General features: G+C 40.8%; 1 protein-coding gene across 1 annotated transcript in view; it reads right to left on the reverse strand.

Moving 5' to 3' along the window:
- The window catches only part of LOC117256505 (plexin-A2-like), a 143,820-nt gene that overhangs the window by 69,371 nt on the left and 55,004 nt on the right, over positions 1-19,445 (reverse strand). Inside the window, exons 5-6 of the mRNA XM_033625950.2 lie at positions 7,616-7,716; positions 2,923-3,046 (exon numbers count right to left, since the gene is read on the reverse strand). Of these exons, the coding sequence (XP_033481841.1) occupies positions 2,923-3,046; positions 7,616-7,716 (225 nt within the window). The remainder of the gene's footprint in view (positions 1-2,922; positions 3,047-7,615; positions 7,717-19,445) is intronic.

The following is a 19,445-nucleotide window of genomic DNA, read 5'->3' on the forward strand; positions in this document are numbered from 1 at the left end:
TATAATTAAAGGTGTTGTATGTAACTCTGGAGAAAGATTGTTGAGTCTCATTCCTAGGTCGTCAAATAGAGCATGCCAAGAATGAGTCCTACAACCTGGAAATGTGTTAGCATTTTAACACTCACGGTTCCCTTGTCCCAGAGTCAGTGGGTTTTTGGTTTAATGCTTGAAATAAGGTCTGTGGTAAACAAAAGCTTAAGAGATTCTACAACATAAAATACGTTAGTAAACACCTGTGTCCTTAAATGGGTGGTTGCTAACAAGTGGCTAAATGAGACTACAGAACGTCATCACACCAAGCCTAGTCTGAGTGGGCGGAAGTTCGCTGCATAGATCAGCCTCTCATTGGGCGGAACGAGCCACCCGCTGAAGTCCCGCCCTACCACCTCCGGTTGTCATAGTCGACAAACGTCCTTTACTAACTTTTGTGGTGTTTGGTCTTGCGGGAATGTAGCCATTTTTCTGCCATGGTTCGCGTCCTGTAGGCGATATTTTTGTGGGGGTGTTACACCAAAACCTGTTTCCCCCCGGCAATATTTTTGCAAGCGCACCGTTGCTGGCACCGCCAAGAACGATTGTGATTGGTTGAAAGAAATAAAAAAAGCCGGGGCGTTTTTTTCTCCAATCTTAAAGTGAGAGTCGGCCCAGCCAGTCTGGTGAGCAAGACTACACCAAGCCGCACCGAACACGGCGTTACAGTCTTGTTATGGTGGAGACGTTAAGTCACATGATCGTTTTGTAGTGCGCTTGTAGCCTAACGTTTTACTTCTGGCGATTGCATTTAGGCTTTAGTTATCATGAAAATGGCGTTCATCTTTGAAGATTATCTTGCTGAACATGTAAGTATCATAAATGTTTGCTTGACGCAGAGCTTATTTTTGGCAATAATCCAAAATCCATTGAAACAGTCCCACAGGCTTTTTGATGACTTCCATGTCGGCCTACAGAAAAACGTCATCCCTGGCGCACTCTATACCGACGCTATATGTGGGTGGTTTGATCCAACTACTAGCAACAGTATTTTATGACCCAGAAATGAAACTCAACAATTAACCATCTTTCTCCAGAGTTACACACACCTTTAATCACAGAGTTTAAGAAATACAGTTCTGGGAAATATTCTTATTTGTTTTCTTGCCATTCTGTTGTCTGTCTGTTAAATAAGAAGCTGGAGCCAGGAGATGGTTAGCTTAGCTTAGCAGGTTGATAGTGAGTAATTATATGCACATCACGTAGGTGTAAGGCTATCAGAAAATAGCCATTTAATTTCCCCAGGGATTGCCCATATCTCTGACGGCCCAAAATTCCAAAGCCCCATTAGTCCAAAAAAAGGACCGAAAGCCCATTTCACAAACAGCCCGTTATCCCAGAAACAAACACCCATTGCTCCGAAGTCCTGTGTTTTATTTTAAATACACACCTCCTGCAGTTAGACAACTTAATCTGCAGTAAAATGCTTGCATATGTTTCTGTAAACCACGGATACATTTCATTTGTCAACAACACTGTGGTGAATGTGTGACTAGGTTTAGGCACAAAAAGCACTTAGTTATGATCAGGAAAAGATCATGTTTTGGCATAAAGCACCTATGTTCGGTGGTTCAAACACCGCTGGGAAGCTGAGAATGATAAATAATAAGTGTATATTTTCAGAGAAACAGGGTTTATGAGCAGTGGGCGTTTGTTTTTGGGATAACAGGCTGTTGGTGAAATGGGCTTTCAGTCCAATGGGACATTTTTCAGACTAATGGGGCTTTGGAATTTTTGGCCGTCGGAACAATGGCATGGTACCGGATTAAATGGTTAAGCACAGCTGTCATGATAGAGCTGGTCAGCCTGCTGGTGTGCATTATCATCACCACACATTTGTCTAATTGATATTTATCCATAGACATCTCCCAGAGGTGGATGCCATAGACTAAAGGATATTTTTTAAGAAAAAAAAAAAGATCAATATAGGATTGAAATGTCTTTCTTAAACTTTTGTGGAGTAAATATGCAGGCATTAATTTTTCTTAGTTCTGCGCTCCTTGTTCCTAAACTACTGTAGAAACAGTGTTATGTCGCCTTTGGCTCTGTCCGAAGGTAATCTGCCTATCACCACCTCTTAAACTCACTAATTAACACGTTAAATAATCCATACAAAGGCTGAACTGTAAAAACCGCAAGATACTCCAGGAAGTTACTGCTCCTGGCCAAGAAATAGTCCGGCACACACCCGCCCTTTCAATCCATAATCTGTTGTTTTTACACTTCTGGTTTTATACAGATTAAACAAACGAGATATAAGATGTTAATTAATGATTTTAAGAGGTGCTGGTAGGCAGGGTTTGTTATGTTTAGACAGAGCTAGGCTAGCTGCTGCCTCTGTTTCTCTGTGCAGAGCAAAGCTAACCAGCTGCTGGCTCCAGCAGCATATTTAAGAAACAGATACGAGAGTGGTATTAATCATCTAACTCGCGGCAAGAAAGTGAGTAAGTGTATTTTCCAAAATGTTGAACTATTCCCTTTAGATAATCCCCAGTTCCTACTGTACTCCCATCCTCTGTGCTCTTGGCTACTGTGCAAAAACTGTTGAATTAAGCTTTTAGGAAATGTAATCAACCTTTTGGCAGATGCATCAGAGATGGAGACTCAGTATCTCACTGACTCAAAAACAACTCCCACCTAATTTTTTGCACGTTTGTCTCCCATCCCACTGTGCATGTGTTTAAACCAAAATAAATAGAGTGGGTGTCCTACAGGGAGAATCACCCTTCTCTCTCTCTGTCTCTCTCCCTTCACCTCGCACAAAACTAATCTTCTCTGCCAGGCTTATACGTACTGTACACATGGCCGTACAAGGCTACTCTCAGTGATTGCTCATAAACATTGTGAGTGGAGTGACAGAGCCGTGATTGGTGGAATGATAAGCAGACTCACAGGGACACTATGTGCTGATACAGCAATGCTGTCCGGGTGAGCGATAACCTTCACACAGCGCTCAATGTCAGTGGCGAAACGGAAGGTCTCCTCCGCCCTCAGACACCGGTCCCTCCTCGAGCACCTGTGGAGCAAGAAGGACTCATAGTTTAAAATATATAAAACAGTGCGTTAAGTTTAGTGATGGTAAAATGGAGGCTCAGAAAACAGCAAGCACATCCAAAAAAAAACCAATAAATACAAGGTGCTGGACAGATGAACAAATACAAAAATACCAAAAGCAGGTCCGCACACCAGGAACTGCTCCTTTTGGAAATGTTTAATCGTATCACCACATGTGACGTTCTTAAATTGACCATTAAGGTTACACAAGAAAATACAAACAACTAAATAGTACTAAAATATATTGACATTTAAACGGACTTAATTATGTAAAACAACAGAAATATCCTCAGGTGTACACAGGTGTGAGACCAAATAAAGGAATAAAGGATTACATAGATAGTATATTCTCTATGCCTCTCTACTTGTAGTGAGCATAATTCAGTCTAGTTTGCCTCATTTTCCAAGCTTTAGAAATAAAACTAACCCATATTTTGCCACTCATTCCAACTTCTTATTTTCATTAAGCCAAAATACTAAAGGATTTTTTTCTGCCTAAGCAGCAACCTCTAGGGTTGAAAAAGGAAGCCAACACAGAAGTGCCAAAAACTGCAGTTCTCAAACGGCCACTTGAGGCTTGCTCCAGAAGCCAGACGAACTCCATAAACCCTCATGTCGAAATGCCAAACTTTGCAGCAGAAATACTCATGTTTACAGCCTGGTACAAAAACTGGCTTAGGTCTCTACAGCTAATTTCCCTCTTCAAGACAACTATATATGGGTGAATTTTAAGATGTTATGGCTTAAAGTTCTGCATAATTAAGGGCGTGGCCATGTTGACAGGCTGTCTGCGAGGCGTCACTACAGTCTATGAGTCAGCTCCACCTTCTCACCCAAGTACGGTCACTTCTGGCTCTAAAAATCCGAGATGGTGACAACCCAAATGCCACACTCAAGGTTTCAAAAACAGGAGTCCTCAGACCAATGGGTGACGTCACGGTGGCTACAAACATTATTTTAAACAGTCTGTCTTTGTGCCTTATTACAAATGTGCACACAGGTTATCATCAGGCAGGTTATTACAGGCAGAAGGCTCGCTGAAGCATGCACTGCTTTCTTCTGCAAAACCATGCCAATTCAGGTGAAATGCCAAATTTTTAGGGACTCCCGTCAGTAACTGGATGGATTGTCATGAAATTTGGTGCAGCCTCAAGATGAATTTTGATCATTGGTGATTTTTCATCCAGCACCATCATCAAGTCAAAATTTCAGTTCGTCCAAAACTTTGGTTTATGTATAGATACCTACAAAACTGTCATTCCCATCAGCCTCAGCTGCACTTAGTGCTAATTAGCAAATGTTAGCAAGCTAATGCTAAACCAGATAGTGGACATTATACCTGCTTAACATCATGGCTGTAGACACTCGCTGTTAAACGTGTAAATTAACTGCATAGAAATAAAGCCAATTGTGAATGTCAAATCTAAATCTAAGCTGAGCTGACATCTGTAGTCATCTAAAACTGCTTCCTGAGTCCAACACTCTCACTCCGACCTCATCCCATATTGACATTTTGGTCATGGACTCTCCACGTTCACATATGTGCCCTAGGTGCCCTGGGAGCATTGGTTGTTGACGTTCTGGGGCACTGTGTTAGGTTCTCTCCTTTCAGGATACACTTTCGTTTTCACAGGAAATTTAACATTTACATATAAGTCTCTTTCAAAATAAACGCACTACATCGGTACCACACCGCAAATAGTCATTTTTCTTCCTTCAACAACAAACAAACAAAAGGGTTTGGCTTTAGAATCTTACTGGACATGAACATCCCTCTCTCGGGTCAAAGTCGGTGTTTGTTGGACCCATCCACCACCTCTTCCTCCCTCCCCAATCAGGATTTTGCTGCCTTAACTTTCGTCCTTGTCCTGTCGTGTTTACCCCTGACGCCATTGGGCTCCATTAAACTATAACAGCAACCAGCCACATATCATGCCGTCCTTAAAGGACGCCTTTTTTGTTGGTTTCTGACGTTGCAAGTCACTGCCCAAGTGCCGGATTTCAATGAGACCATGCTCCTGAGTCATATTAAAAAATATGGACATATCTCAGATGTCAACTTAAAATAATTTATAAAGCTGTTTAATCATTTTTTTACTATAACAATGTAAGATTCTTTTAAAGATATTTTTAGGACTTTTTGCCTTTAATTAATAGGACAGTTGTTGGTGTGGGGACATGCCACAAAAGGGGCCATAGGCTGGCAAAAACAGAGTCTTTGTACATGGGCCTGCGCCTGCTCTACCAGGTGAGCAAATGGGCACCCCAACAATATGTGATTCTTGAACATTAGACATTATATTAGGGCTGGGCAGTAGGGAGAAAATCAAATATCACAATATTTTTGACCAAATACAGCTATATTGATATTGTGATGACATTGTAGGTTGACTATTTGTGATTTCACAGAATATTTATGATATTTGATACATAATCATTAGTAATGTTGATAAAATGACTAAGTGGGTAGAAAGGCAAATACTGGAACACCTAGAAAAGTCTGGTTAGTTCAGAAAATTCCATCACTTTATTTTAACGCAGCCTTTAAAACCAGAAAAAGGAAACACTTATGATATTACACTATCCAACATCTAAGACGATATTTAGTCTCATTTCACATTATCAATATAATATTGGTACGTTTCCCAGCCCTACATGATAAGATTTAGTTTTTAAACATGGTCATCTCTTGCACAAGGCTTTCAGTCAGACGCTTCTCTTTACATTTTAACTGTGCTTCTCTGCAGAGCACTTTACACTGAGCTCAACAGTAGTATAAGCTTCAGCTCCCAGATCCCAACAGGCAATTAAAAGTAAGAAGTGAAAGGGTCGGCACCATAGTGTGACCTCAGAATTATCTTGTAAGAGAGAAGCACAAAGTAAAAGTACATTTAAAGTTCTGGCAAGTTTAAAACGGAGCAATTTGTCTAGTTTTAGAGATGGGGATTTGTTATTGAGATAGTTTAATGCGGTTGTATTGATACAGACTTCTTTGAAAGCGGCTTTATAGGAGTTCGGTCTCTGCAGGCTTGGACAGCAACAGGCATTAAAAAGAACAAGAGTCTCTCAGCTGCAGAGTTAAATCGCAGTGGCAAACTCAGAGTATTTTGGCTGAACACCATCATCTCTTTCTTTTAAATGAGTAATGCGCACAGCGAGGGGAGATAGTGCTCAATACACTCTCAGATGCTGCTGAGGGGGTGGCACCTCCTGAGAGAGCTCAAAGAGCACCGAGGCCTCTGCTGTAATTACAACACAATATAAAGGCGGAATGGAAACGCGGTGACAGCTGTTGCTGGCTCGGCTCCTTGAGGCGGACCGTTGCCACAGGAGTATAGACAGTCACCTTGTGACCACTCATCAACTGAAGTGCCTCCGAAAAAAAGGACACCTTTCATCTCCGACTGTCTTTCATTGCCTTTTATTTTGCCTCTTTTATTCACCGTGTTTTGTCTGATGGAGCCATTTGTTCGCTTTTCCGTCAGGCTTTGTGCATGTTGAGCTATGCCCCCCCCCACACTCTGTCGGAAAGGTGCTTTGGTGCACAGTGCCAGGGGTGGGAAAGTGAGATCCTGAAAGAGGTCTACATGACACTCTGTGAGAGTCATTCAGAGGCCAGAAAAAAAGACCCCAATCAGGATTTAATAGACAGAAAAATAAAGTAGCCTGATTCTGCAATGTGAGGGATCATGATTCACTTTGGGTTACTTGAGGGAACAGCAGCGTATCTGTTCACAGATAAGTGTAAGGCATTAATTTAAATAAACAGAGTAATGGGACTTGCAGACAAAGTCAGCACTCGGGGGAAAAAAAGGAAAAACAACAGTTTAATGAGGTAATTTGGATTAAGACAAAACATTTTCCTCTCACTTCAGCGCCGATTTGATAACACTGAGAGCGCCAGTTTAAATAACGCTGATCATCATCAAGATAGTGGCTGCTGAAATGCAGACGTCACACGATGAGACAGGGGTAAATCCCCGGCTGAGGTCAGCGTCAAACACAGCGGCTGGTTCAGAAACACAGCGTTTTTAATCTCCCGAATCCCCTTTGCTCCATATCGAGGTATTATGCAAGCTAACCTGGGGGTCAGATAATTAAGATGGAGGAGATAAGCTTGCTCCATCAGGTCTAAAATGTTCCCCGGATATGTAGAGGTGGAGTTTGTACACCCGCTGCGACTGACAGGCTAATCCCTCTCTCCACCATTAACACCAGTCGTCCTCCCGCTTGACAGACAATAAAAATCTGGTGGGCATGCAGTTTCTGCTGTCCTCAATAGCGCTAGTTAAGAGGGATCACACTGTCCAACAACCACTTCCTGGGTTTCCATGTTGGCCCGCCAGCTGTTGATAATGGTAAACTCCAGGGAGCACAATATCTCTGTTATATTAAAACTGCACAGACCACATGACCACGTGCTCGGCCTTATTTATAGCTTTCCACGAGCTGTTTGGTAAACAGTAACATTGGGGTTATAATCCCTCGGCTGAGATGTGTGTGTGTCAGAAGATGAGGCGAACAGACTCACATGTTGTAGAGGACACACCAGCCACAGTGGGGGTCACCGGAGCTCAGACACTCGGCACATGTACCGTACTGCTCACAGGCCTCCACCGGGACCTGAGCCACCTAAAGCAGAGGAATGACAGGGAGGGTTAACATGTAGAGCAGCGTGAGGAAAGATACACAGAACATTATTAAAAACAGACAGTGCACACAGTTGAAAAGGTTTTCAAAAAGAGAATAAAAACCCTATGTAGAATATGTGCATTTGTCTTCCCAAATAAAAACATGAAAGGAGCAGAGGACTTTTATTTTGACAAAACTAAAGACATTTACACCATAAACTGATGCATAAAATGTACAAATCGGTGCATAAAAAACACCAGGATGCAGAACATTAAGTGTTTGGAGCCTCTAACCCCATATTTCGTTTCATATTTGTTCCCTCCACTGTTGAAATGAAACCCGTGCCCTTTACATTGTGTCTGTTTGGCATCTATAAACGTATGGACATGATTCCAGCGGCAGACAAATTGAGTTTACTGCTCACTCAGGGAGGGAAACCGACGGAGAAAATGAAGCCCAATTTGGCCCTTTTGTTGTGTACTTTGATTCATATCATACGGCATTTATTTTCAAGGTAATGTTTTTTGCATTTTCACCCTCACTGTGGAGATGCAAACAGGAGGCACAGGAAGAGAGAGACGGTGTATGATATGCAACAGGGGTCTCTAGTCGCAATTGAATCAGGGACGATGCAGCTATATGTTTAGCGTCCCAAACCACAACGACACCAGGATGTGCAAACATTTGGCACACATAATAAATATATCAGAGGAGTGTACTATAGAACAAGATCAGAGGGTTAGCGAGGTATGTTGGGTCTAAAGTCAGAGTTTTCTGTGTTTCAAAGGTGGCTCCTTTTTACCCTGGCTGTATCACCATGGTAACTTATGTGTCAGACCTCACCTGTTTCGGATCAGTTCAGAGATTCTGATTGAAATTCAGATTCTCAGCTGTTCTCAGTTATAAATGCAAACTTGTTGAGCTGTAACGTTACATTAGTAACGCCACTGAACAAAGCCTTGCAATTACAGATGATGCACTAACTGTGTGCATTGCGTCGCAGTTTTTCTTTTTTTTCTTCTACAGTAAACCAGTGATGCAGAAAATCAGAGCAAGAATTTATTTGTACTTTATATGCAAGGTTGTTCTTGCACCTGCTGAAGCACTGAATGTGAATTTTCGTCTAGTCAGTTTACACACGCTGGCTCTAAAAGAATCCTTCTATAAAACCACAGGGTGCATACATCTATAGTTCACTCTATTATCGATCGGCATGACGTTTACTTCCTGTTTAATTCCTTCAAAGCATAATGTTAGAACTTTGAATTATGTTTTATGTTTTTTTTACACTGCTGGTTTATCACAGCTGATAGAAATCTGATTAGTCTGTTGATATTTATCACAGATAATATTCAATCAGTTACATTCATTTCACTTGGACTTGGCCTACAACTGTCAGACCTGCACTTCTCGACTGTGATATTTAGCCTAAATGCTGCAACAAGCTGAGTGCAGTCGTCATGCTGGAAATAAACAGAAAGCATTGAGTGGTAAAATAAGTATATAGGCATCGTATTAGTCATTTTCTGTCCTTTATTTGCAGCAACAGTTTTGCTTTTCGCTGTTATGACGTTGTCATATTTTCCACAGGTGGAAGAAGTAGACAGCACCTGATCAGTCCGTTTTGTGCGGTAGAAGAGTGACGCGCCAAACACCCCTGTTTATGGGACTGCGCATAGAGCCCAAGGACGTAAGCCTGGGTAAGCAAAGTAAGTTGATAACCACCTTCATGGTACCTGGTTCTTCAGACTTCGTTGAGCCAGCTAACACAAAGAAAGTCTGGCTCTGTCAAACCTGCTTCGTAGTACCTCCCTCTGGTTAATGGATCTGAATCCAGATTTAGGGTTATTGTAGCTACCTGACAGCTAGTTAAATCAGAACTGTACAACTAACTAATAACGTTCTGCCACATTCAAGCTGTCGTTGTATTGACTTTTCCCAGAAACTATAGCTCCTTTAATAAATATACATGAAGTGGGATTGAACACACTATAGCCCCTTTTACACTGCCAGATTTTCCGCAAATGTTGGGCCGTTTTGCCGGCAAGCTGCGAGTGTTTAGACACACAGAGCCGGATTGGCGAGTTGATCCGAGGTGCCCAATTTTCCGGGTTGTCATATTGGCAGAACCTTTTTAGTTTAAACAGACTGAGGTGGCCTTCCGCAACGGGAGGAGCTATTGATGACTTGTGGGAGGAGCTGTTGATGACGCTGCATGTGCGAGCCACTGGTGGTGGATAAACAGGAAACAGCTGATAGCAGGAATTAGCGAGCAACTAGTAGCAAGAGGGAAACGCAACCCTGACAGGCACTGTAAAGATGAGGGCTGGGGGAGACAAGGAATTGCTGCCCTCCTTGTCCTCGCAAACAAAGAGGCCATTAACCGTCAGATGACGGGGACGGTGAAGGACGGGCCGACTTATGAGAGAATCACCAAAGGACTGACCAGCTGCAGCTTCCCTCCTATGTCACTGTTTACGTCACGCTGAGCTACACATTTTGTTACTTGCTCACGCCCCCCATTGCCCTGAAAAAGGCACATTCTGTATGAACAAAAGTAGGTAGGTGGCATTTTGCTTCACTCCCCGATTTTGTTTTTATACTGCCAATGCTGAAAAGAGACTGATTGGGCTTTCCTGCAAATTTGCACAATTCCTGTTTAAAAAGGGCCTTTGTTTCTAAACTAACTCCAGTTTTAGGAATAAAAAAAGAGGCTCATCTCTGGACCAACTCAAAGCTTAATAATTGGCAAGTATTTTGATATTTTTCACCCAAAACTATCAAATATTTTCTGATTCCAGCTGTTTTAATGTGAGGTTTTATTACAACTTGTTTGCGTCATTGTAACCTGAATATATTTGGGTTTTAAACTGTTGTTCAGATTTTTAAAAAAGGAGCTATGAGAGCAAATCTCAGGTGAGATATAGAGAACTCTGAGCTCCACACATGTGATTATGTAGAGTAGGTGTCTTCAGTGTTTTTCAGGCCAAGGACCCCTTAGCTGAAAGAGACAGAGCAGGAACTCCCTACTAAATATACTGTATACATTTGGTTGAATATTAAAATGGGCCACAATAATGTGTCAGTTGACCTAAAGTGCCATGGATAAATATATCTTTTTATGCTGCATACAAAACTACACTAAGCCATTAAAATAATATTTATTGATGGATTCATGTACATCTTGTCTTCATGTTAAATCATAAATGTTGTGTAACGTAAACAGATATTTTCTTTTATGAGTAGGCTGATTTAGCATGTTAGCTTGTAGTATGTTAGGTTCATGCTAATGTGTATATTCATACTTTGTATAATTCATATGTTCGCTTATTCAAATATAAAAAAAGATAGCAGGACAACTTGATTTTGTAAGCTAAACACAATTGGTGTTTTATTTATCATACATTTGGACTGATTTATTCTTGTAAGTCATGGATTATGGTCATTTATATAATATACTAAGATAGATTTTGGTAAGATAGATATTTGGTACTTACTATTGTGTATATATATACATGAGTTATTTTTGTGTAAGTTATTTTTGTAATTACTACTTTCTGTTTGTGTCTTTCTGTTTTACACATTCAAAATAAATATCGGTATCTTACTATATCTGATCTTATCTTACTATATAATGACGAAAACTCTGTCTGTGTGTGTGTCTGTTCCACGTTTTTCTCCTCACTGACTTGGTCAGTCCATGTGAAATTTGGCACAGTGGTAGAGGGTCATGGGAGGATGCCAATGAAGCAATATTACATCAATTGGCCAAAGGGGGGCGCTATAGCAACCGACTGAAACTGCAAACTTTGAATGGGCATATCTCATGCCCCGTATGTCGTAGAGACATGAAACTTTGCACAGAGATGCCTCTCCTCATGAGGAACAAATTTGCCTCAAGATCCCATAACTTCCGGTTATACAGATTTTCCGCCATTTTGAATTTTTTGAAAAACACTTCAAATCGATCTCTTCCTAGGAAGTTTGACCGATCTGCATGAAACTGGGTGAACATAATCTAGGGACCAATATCTAAAGTTCCCTCTTGGCAAAAGTTGAAAAACTTACTAAAACTGAGCTTCTATAAGGCAATGAATATTGCGGAGGGCGTGGCTCATCACATAAAGGTGTATAACATCTCAAGGGTTTCACTGATCACCACGCAACTTTATAGACATATGACCACACATAATCTGAGGGGAACCCTCCATTATTGACCCAATCAAACAAAATGGGGGCGCTAGAGAGCTAATTTCTTATCTAGGCCTAACCGCCATATCGATTTTTAAAAAACTTGGTAGATATGTAGAACAGGATGCCTCAAGGTCACTGGAGAAATTTAACTCTAATTGGCAACTGGGTGGCGCTATAACAACAGAAAAATGCTTAAAAATGGCTAAAATGCGACCGATCACTGTGGCTCCCCCTGTGGCCGAATGTTGTTGTTTTTTTTTTTAAATTTTTGGTATGACTAAGTCATGGTATGGTATGCTGTACATAATCACGGAAACTGTCAGTGTGTCATTCTGTCAGTCAGTCATTCTGTCTGTCCCACATTTGACAAATGATACCATTTTACCACTATTGGCAATGGTACTACTGTCCTTTCAATAAAGCAATCGTACTATCAAATTCACAAAAACTCTGAATACATTGCTCTTCTTAATGGGTTCACTTGACTATTTAATTTGCAATTTCCTATGACCTGTATCCCAAACACACACCATGTGAAACTGGACATAGGCAACTGTGCACTCAGTGGGTATGGACTAGTTAATATCAATTTTCAGACATATTTAATTTTTGGAAACAAAACACCCCAAATTAAAACCAAATTAAACAAAATAATTATTTAGCAGCCCCCGTGCAGTAACTCTGAGGACCTCCTGTTGAGGATCCAGGGTATAGAGAAACAGAATTTTCACAGTCTGCACTCAGTCTGCCATCTTAGAAGTTTAAATAAATGTAAAGGCTACCATATTCCATATGTGTATATGCAATTTAATTCAAAATCTACCCAATAACACATGAAATCCAAACAGAACTAGAGGAAGTAAAACTCGCTTTTACTTTGTTTGACTCGCACATGTTCAAATTATACTGTGCGGAGGACTTCTGATTTTAAACACTGGTTTTATGTAAATGTCATTCCTCTGATTAAAATTTCCAACTCTTAGTGTGACAACTGAAAAAAAAAAATGCTGCCACGGATGGAAATAAGGTCAACGAAGGCGTGCAACCAAAACAGTCTGATGAAATAATAAGCAGTTCTGATGAGGAGAGACCAATGCCCATTTCATCATGTTGTCTATTTTGCAATATATGGAAGCCTCATCACGGCTCACACTGTTGATTCTCCCAGAGGACAGCAACTCCTTTTTTTTTCTTCTTCTCGCTGCTGACACAAATGTGCAACATGCAGCATTGTGGTTCTGCCCACATGAGGAATTTTAAGATTTTTTTTGTTGTCAAATATCAGAAATGACACCACAAGTATCTGAGAGGCATTTTTGCAGCTCTATTCTTATTTAACTTTTCTTTTAAACATTTGAGAGAGGATGTTCTCGCACGACTAAAGCGTGACAACTTGTAGACGCCTGCAGTCGTAATTACACTGTGAACAAACACTGTAGGTTTATGCTGCTATTTCTCACACACACACACACACACACAAAAAGACATAGCTGAAGTGACAGACAGCCATACACTCTGCTCCTGCTGCCCCTTCCATGCGTGAATGTCTGGCAAAGCATAAGCTCTCCATTAGCTGCTGTGAGAGCCGCTGCTGTCGCACGGCCAGCATCACCCCTGCATACAAAACCAGGTTGGAGCTGCAGCCTGAGCCCGGTTATTTTATACTTTGTTATTATTCAAGGTCTGGACGTATGATGCAAGCAATTTCCTGATGTAAGCAATCACAAATGAAGAGTGGATTATGGATTAGAGTGTCTCCGGTGCTCCTGATAGCATAAGTGGGTGCTCTCTCAGGTCTGTGTTGGCAAAATGGATTATCTGCTGCTCCCTATGAAATAACTTTCTCTCTTTTTTCCAGCAGTTCAGAACCCATTCGGTGCATTCCATTAGCGAAATGATTTTGTAGTGCGGGTGGGGCTGAGGTTCTAAGTCCATATCTGACGCAGTGGGAATAATCCATGAATTGTTGTGGACCAGAGCTGGTCTAAACTAACAAAGTTGGTCTGTGGCCGTTAGGCAACGTGACCTTTACAAGGGGAGAGCTATGGATCTTCTGCTTTCTGCTGCCCGGCGAAGAATTAAATGTGAAGCTCTCGCAGCACATCAGAGTTGATTTGTTTAGTGGAACTGACCTGAGCAGGAATGCACTGTGTTGAATCCAAATCAGATCAAAAGACATGACCTTAGGACTAAGAGGCATCGCAGCTCAGCATGTGAATTACGATCAGTCATTCAGTTACATTGTGTATTAATCTTGTCTTGTTAAGCAAATGACAGAAAGAAATCCAGCCTTTGTATGTAACTGTACTCAAAGACACTGCAACAGATTCACCAGGCCTTAAAGTTCAAGACTAATGTTGACTGAACTGTTGCTGTCCTCCCAGACTAAGTTTCTCCAGCCCAGTCGCCAGAATAAAATGTTAACATTGTACATTTCTGCAAACCATGACTGTGTCACATTAAATTCCGTATGACGTTGTTCAGATTACACAAAGGCCTGCATGAGCTGAGTTTCTCATCAGGAGGAGGGGATGGTGGAATAGGGTGGCATTTAGGTGAGATGGCTGCCAAGTAGCAGACAACAACTTACCACTGTACGTAGTGGCCAAAACTGAAATGTAACTTATCTGTGGTTTGCAGAAATGTACAATGCCAACATTTATTCTGGTGATTGCGTTGGTTTCCCTCTAGAGGTCAGGTCAGCAAATCTCATCTAAAGACCCATTTATACTTGTGCGTTAAGTCTATTCAGATCCTATGCTGTAGCCTATACTTGTGAGGTGGTGTGTCTGTGTCGCTCTGCAGTTACACCTCCAAAACACTGATTAGGGTGGAGCATCTGTGAAGTGCTGTAAAGTTTAGTTGTTTCAAAACACACATTAAACACACATTAAACATGGCTTAATAGAGACGTTTTCAAACACAAGTACTCATATCCGCTTAATTGCAACTTGCACGATTCGCAGACAAACACTTGTCTTTATCTGGACACATTTTCCACACAGATATAACATGCTAACGTTATTAGCACAAGCCTGTGGCATTTTACATTGTATAAATTAGCCCAACAGCTAGCAGAGACTTTCTCTACTCATATGAAGCCAGGGACAACAGCAACATTTAACAAAGGCAACGTTACAAAATTCAGCTCCATTACAACTCACAAGGTTCACCGACACAATTAGTGTCTTATACTAAACACGTTTTCCAAACAGATACAACATGCTAACATTATTAGCACAAGCCTATGGCATTTTATATTGCCTAGCGACGAGCTGATATTTCCTCTTCTCATATGAAGCCAGGATAAATCACACACAAGACTTAAAATGCTGTTTTTGTGGAGGCTTTATTGTCTTCACAATTGATTGTTTCTTATCTGTGAAATTAAAGTAAATAAAAGCTTTGTTTCCAATGAGGGAAATGGTTTAAGCTTACAGAAATAGACAGGAGGTCTGCGTTACCGCAACGTGTAGTTACATTCCTGGGGAGGTGCACATCAGGCTACGGCGTATAATTTCTACAATCAGGCTTCCACCTCACCATTTACGTTGCCAATTTCCTGTCTCCAAAGCCTTCATAAGCATGAGTCAAAGTGTTGCCAATTAAGTCTGTTTTCATAGATCACAACTTTTCCATGGGAAGTGCCATACGCCTCTTTCAGGCCTCGTTTTGTGTGTGCGCAATGTTTATTAATGAGACCCCAGATCTCTCTCCTCATGGACATACACAGAGTCAGGTCTGTGTTATCTAAAATAGGTAAATGATACGCAAGAGTTTATTTAGATATTTTTATGTGGACTTTTATGGTTGAACCAACGATACAATAAAGGACCTTGTTTTTCATTAAAAGTTCATATTGTGAAGATGAGCTTAACTTCACAGTATAATGAAGACACTGTGCTTTTCTATCATCTTTCTACCATCATGAATCTCTGAATTAAGCCTTCATCCTCGGTTTATGTTCAATGTACTGTAGTTTCCTCATGAATCATTCATGATCAGTCATATTTCTCATCAAGCTTTTGTTTGTCTTGTCTTCTCTGAGATAATTTCTTTCAGGAGAAACTGATCATTTAAAGCAAACACAGAAAACCAATGAAAACGCTCTTCTCCCGTGAGGCGAAATCTCAGTCTGGCTGCTTTTTAATGTTTTCCGGCGTTGTGCCGCGGCACAGTTGGATGATCACGTCCACTTTTCCAGCTTTGGGAATTACAAAATCCTTATCTTTTCACAACATCTGGGATGCCCTCACACTAATTCTCGATCTTATCATCTTATCAGTTCACTATCACTCTAACACTTTCATCCGGATTTACTGGAACTTTACGAATGCTGTCAGATGCACATGCAGGCTTTTAGACCCCTGCACTACTGTCATCCTATATCCTCAGTCTGGCTCTGGAAAATCCACTGCCATCACATAATACCAACGGTGACGGGGTTATCTGGTCATATCCAGGAGTGCGTTGTGAGGACTCAGCAAGAATAGAAATAAAACAGTTTATTCCACGTTGTTAAAACCAGATCTCACTGTACAGCTTTAGAAAAACTAACAAGTAGTTTCCCTAAAATTAGAAAAAAAAATCACTGTTTGAAATAGAAATTCATGAATAAAAGAAAATCAGACCTGAGGCTAATTGTGATACTCACAATAACAAATTACATTTTAACAGACTGGATCAGATTTAACACAGATTGATGTTTAATTTAAGTTCCTCATTGTGTGCACTTTTGTTCTGCTTTGATTTCCTGCAAAGCAGAGGTCATAAAAACCACATCACTGACTCTATCATTGTGCACTTATTGTTTATAGACAGCAGTTACACTACATTACATTTCCTCTTTCCCTTCCTCAGAGCCTTGTAAGCGCACATGCTGCACAGCAGTGATTCCCAACCAGGGACATCTTCTGGTGTTGCCAAGGGGTGTTTGGACATTTTTTAGAGTAGCTAATTGCCAAGAATTAATTAAAAAATAATGATTTTGTATTTAAAAAACTGGGCATGGTTTAAGAGAACATCCTACAGCTTAATAAATGAGGCAGACAAATAATAAATGGGGGGTGTTCCTGTGATTTCACTCACTACGGGGGAACCAGTGAACACACCTTTCTGAGAATTAGGTTGAGTGATTTTGTTAAGTATGGGGCTCATAAAATACATGAGGGGTGCTTCTATTAATAACTGTTAGGTACACCATGTTATTGCATGATACGGAGTCACTTTCACTGTAGTGTATACAGCTCTGTAGACTAGGGGAGCGCCATATCATCTCGCCTACGATAATTCCGGTATACTTTTTAATATATGAAAAATTCATATCATGATACTTGCGATATTTCGGGCTTGCTGACATATTGACATCATACTGTTACCCATGGCAACAGCAAGCACGGCTGAAAGCGAAATTATCACAGACTCTGCGGTGGTTCCAAAAAGAGGAGCAGCTTCAGTAGTGTGGAATAAACTGTGGCGTCCTGAATGTTTTATGAACAGCCCTGCACTTCTCAGACTCTTTTAGCGAGTTACAGCTCAGAGGGAACTCAGTCAGCGGCTCCTCTGGCAGCAGCACAGCGTCTCTCCCTCTCCTCTCTCGCCGTGCGCACACAGGAGTGGGCGTCATTGAATGATTTTGTCATAAACCTTTGGTCATGTAATGCTCGCAGCTCGACAAAAAACGACATATATGTGAATGTGTGATAGTTGTGGTATCATAACAGCCTGTCACAGGTGTGATGATTAGAGGAGAAATGGCAGAGCATAAAGGTCCAGGTGGAAAAAAAACAACTCAATCATTTAGGATTTTACTGAAAGAAGGAAATCACTTGTTGATTTATATATATATATAGATCCCAGGGGACATTTTTTATATTTGGGAGAAGTTTAAATGTGTCATTTGTGGTGGATTTTATTTTGTTGAACTATTAATATTGTATACAGAATCTGAATCTCACTGTGAGTTACTGTTGTTGTTCCCAAACTAAAGAAATGAGATCATTTTAGTTTCGTTTTTACTGTATTTTTATTTATTTATTTACTAATTTGTCATATCGTCAAGAATATCATTATCGCAAAAATACCTTGAAATATCGTGATATTATTTTAGGGCCGTATCGCTCACCCCAACTGTAGACTGTCATACAGGCAGGAGGGTAGATGTGGCGATGACACAGCTGAAGGAAACATTGTATGGACACTGTTTAAACACTCATCTTTTAAGGACTATAAGTTGACAGTTAACAGCAGTACGGTTGACATCTGACAAAGTTACTTAACATGTTTATTGTAGTTTAGTTTTACATGTAGTTTATTGTTTATTTTGCTGTTGTCTCTTGATTCTACTTAATTTTTAGTATCAGTCAATCCTACAAGCCTTTTTTGTTTTGTTGTTCTGAGATTGTGTTGTTGGTTTTCTATTATGTATTTTTTTATTGTTGAAATTATAAAATTCAGTAAACTTTAAGTTGTAAAAAATCTGGATATTTAACAAACAGGATTGCAAATTAATGCAAGGCTGATCTTTAGTATATTTACTGTCTCAATAACCAGTAAACTCCCAGCTACAGAGGGCCAACAGCACAGGGTACACCTCCCACCGACCCAGGTCAAATAACACCTGAACACCATCTGCTGGGATTCAGAGTTCATCAAAACTAGTCAGCAGGTGAGCAGAGAAGTTGAAGTTGTTAATTAAAAGTGCTGAAAATGGTTGTAATGTCTGTTGTTTGTGGTGCAATGTAAGCCTGGCTGAACCTAATTAACAGTGTTGAATAAGAGCCTGTTTACACCTTGTATTACCATGTGTCATGGGTGATTCGATCACAGGAGGACGGCTCTAAGCCTGTGTGTTCACACCTGGCACTAGAATGTATCTCCACATGCATCTCGAGTGACCACTTGTGATTGGATCTTTCTTCCCTGCCCTATATGCATAAAAAACTGCATCAGCTCCATTTGCAAAGTCCAGGTTTTTTATGCTTTGAGCACATTTGAGCGCACGCTGCTTGGAGACCAGTGCTGCAGGGTCGTGAGCTCAGCGCAGACAGTTGATGAGAGTCCACCCAACACACACAGTCAGTACGTTTACATGGACAGTTTAATTCCACTTTTAATCGGAATGAAAGGCCATTCCGATTAAAAGTGGTCATGTAAATGGTCATTCCGATTGAAAATTAAATCCGATTAAAGGGGGTGGTTTATTCCGTTTCTCATTCCGAATGAAAGAATTTTGTGTGCATGTATACACTCATTCCTCTTTAAGTACATTCCGGTCTTTCTGAGCATGCTCGTTTCCTTGCCCTTCTGGTGCGATGACGTATATAGCGCGCATAGCAACGGGCTGCATAGCAACGGGCTGAGCTAGAGCAGTCGGACTCGTTGCACTCACCGGTTTCCATTCTCCACAGCACGGTCTTCTGCCTCCCTTCTCCTCCTCAACAGATGAAGCATTAGCAGAACAAGGTTGTTTTCGTACTGCTGCTTCAAGAATATAAGCAAAACAGGCCCGAAAAAGGCACTAAGAACGGCGTCGT

Source organism: Epinephelus lanceolatus, chromosome 1 (genome assembly GCF_041903045.1).
Source record: "Epinephelus lanceolatus isolate andai-2023 chromosome 1, ASM4190304v1, whole genome shotgun sequence".
NCBI classification, from domain to species: Eukaryota; Metazoa; Chordata; class Actinopteri; order Perciformes; family Serranidae; genus Epinephelus; species Epinephelus lanceolatus.